We start from the raw sequence: 1,060 nt of genomic DNA on the forward strand, positions 1-1,060 counted from the left end.
GTCTGTTCTGGTTGAATCACGAGCTTTCTTGCTCGTTCTTATGCTTGACTCTTTTATCGTTTATCATAAACTCTCTGTAAACTTCTCTGTCTCTTCTTCTTTTTCTGCGTTCTTGCTTGTTCAAATTGTTCGTGAGTATGTTTTTGTTCGTGCTCGTCTTCTTTGGATTGTAACCATTTTCCTCTGTAGATTTGCTTTTGCTTCAATTTGGATTGTAGTCTGTTTTCTTATACGCTCACTCCTCTCTTTACGTTTTGTGTCCATTCTAAATCCTTAAAGGTTGATGTTTCTTTTGGAATGTAGAGGCTTTGGTAGTTTGTGAAAGCCAAATAAACACATCTCTCTTAGTTTTGAGTCTGTTTTTAACCGTCTTTCTCTGTAGATTTGCTACAAAGGTAGGTTCTTTTGCTTCAATTTGGATTGTAGTCTGTTTTCTTATACGCTCACTCCTCTCTTTACGTTTTGTGTCCATTCTAAATCTTTAGTTTAAGAACAGTGAAGTTTCTTTTGGAATTTAAACCTTTTTGGTTGATGTTTCTTTTGGAATCTAGAGTCTTTGGTAGTTTGTGAAAGCCAAACAAAACACATCTCTCTTTTAATAGGTTTGTATTTCCATTTTTTCTTGGTTTTTCAGATATGGCGATGAACTGTGAATCATGTGGAAACACAAGAGCTTTGGTTTATTGTTGGGACTGTGGCCAACCGAGAATCTGTGTTCCAACATTCCAACACTTTGGAGATCACATCAGGACACATATGCATAGTCCTGTGTGTGATCTCTGTTCAGTGAAGCCAGCCCTTGTTCGTTGTTTTAATGGTGGTGGGTTATACTTTTGTCAGAACTGTTTTGTGGGTCAGGCTCAGGAGTGTGTTGTCAGAAAAGACCATCTGGCTGTTGTCCCCTTCTCAGGACACATTGTAAGTATTTTCTGAAATCCCGTTTTACCTGAAATCCCGTTTTACATGTTTTACCTTTTTAACTCACTAATTTTGTACAAACACAGTATTGTTCTGCTGCACCGACTCAGCAACTCACCGTAGCTGCACCGACTCAGCAACT

General features: G+C 38.3%; 1 protein-coding gene across 1 annotated transcript; it reads left to right on the forward strand.

Annotated features, from left to right (window-relative positions):
• Nucleotides 1-20: 20 nt before the first annotated feature.
• On the forward strand, nt 21-1,060 carry LOC104774401 (zinc finger protein CONSTANS-LIKE 14-like; the record flags this gene model as incomplete). The annotated part of the gene is given in 2 exon segments (XM_010499014.2): nt 21-918; nt 1,005-1,060. Coding segments are annotated over 2 exon segments (338 nt in total), but the record flags the coding sequence as incomplete, so codon positions are not given.

Source organism: Camelina sativa, unplaced genomic scaffold (assembly GCF_000633955.1).
Source record: "Camelina sativa cultivar DH55 unplaced genomic scaffold, Cs unpScaffold02709, whole genome shotgun sequence".
Taxonomy (NCBI): Eukaryota; Viridiplantae; Streptophyta; class Magnoliopsida; order Brassicales; family Brassicaceae; genus Camelina; species Camelina sativa.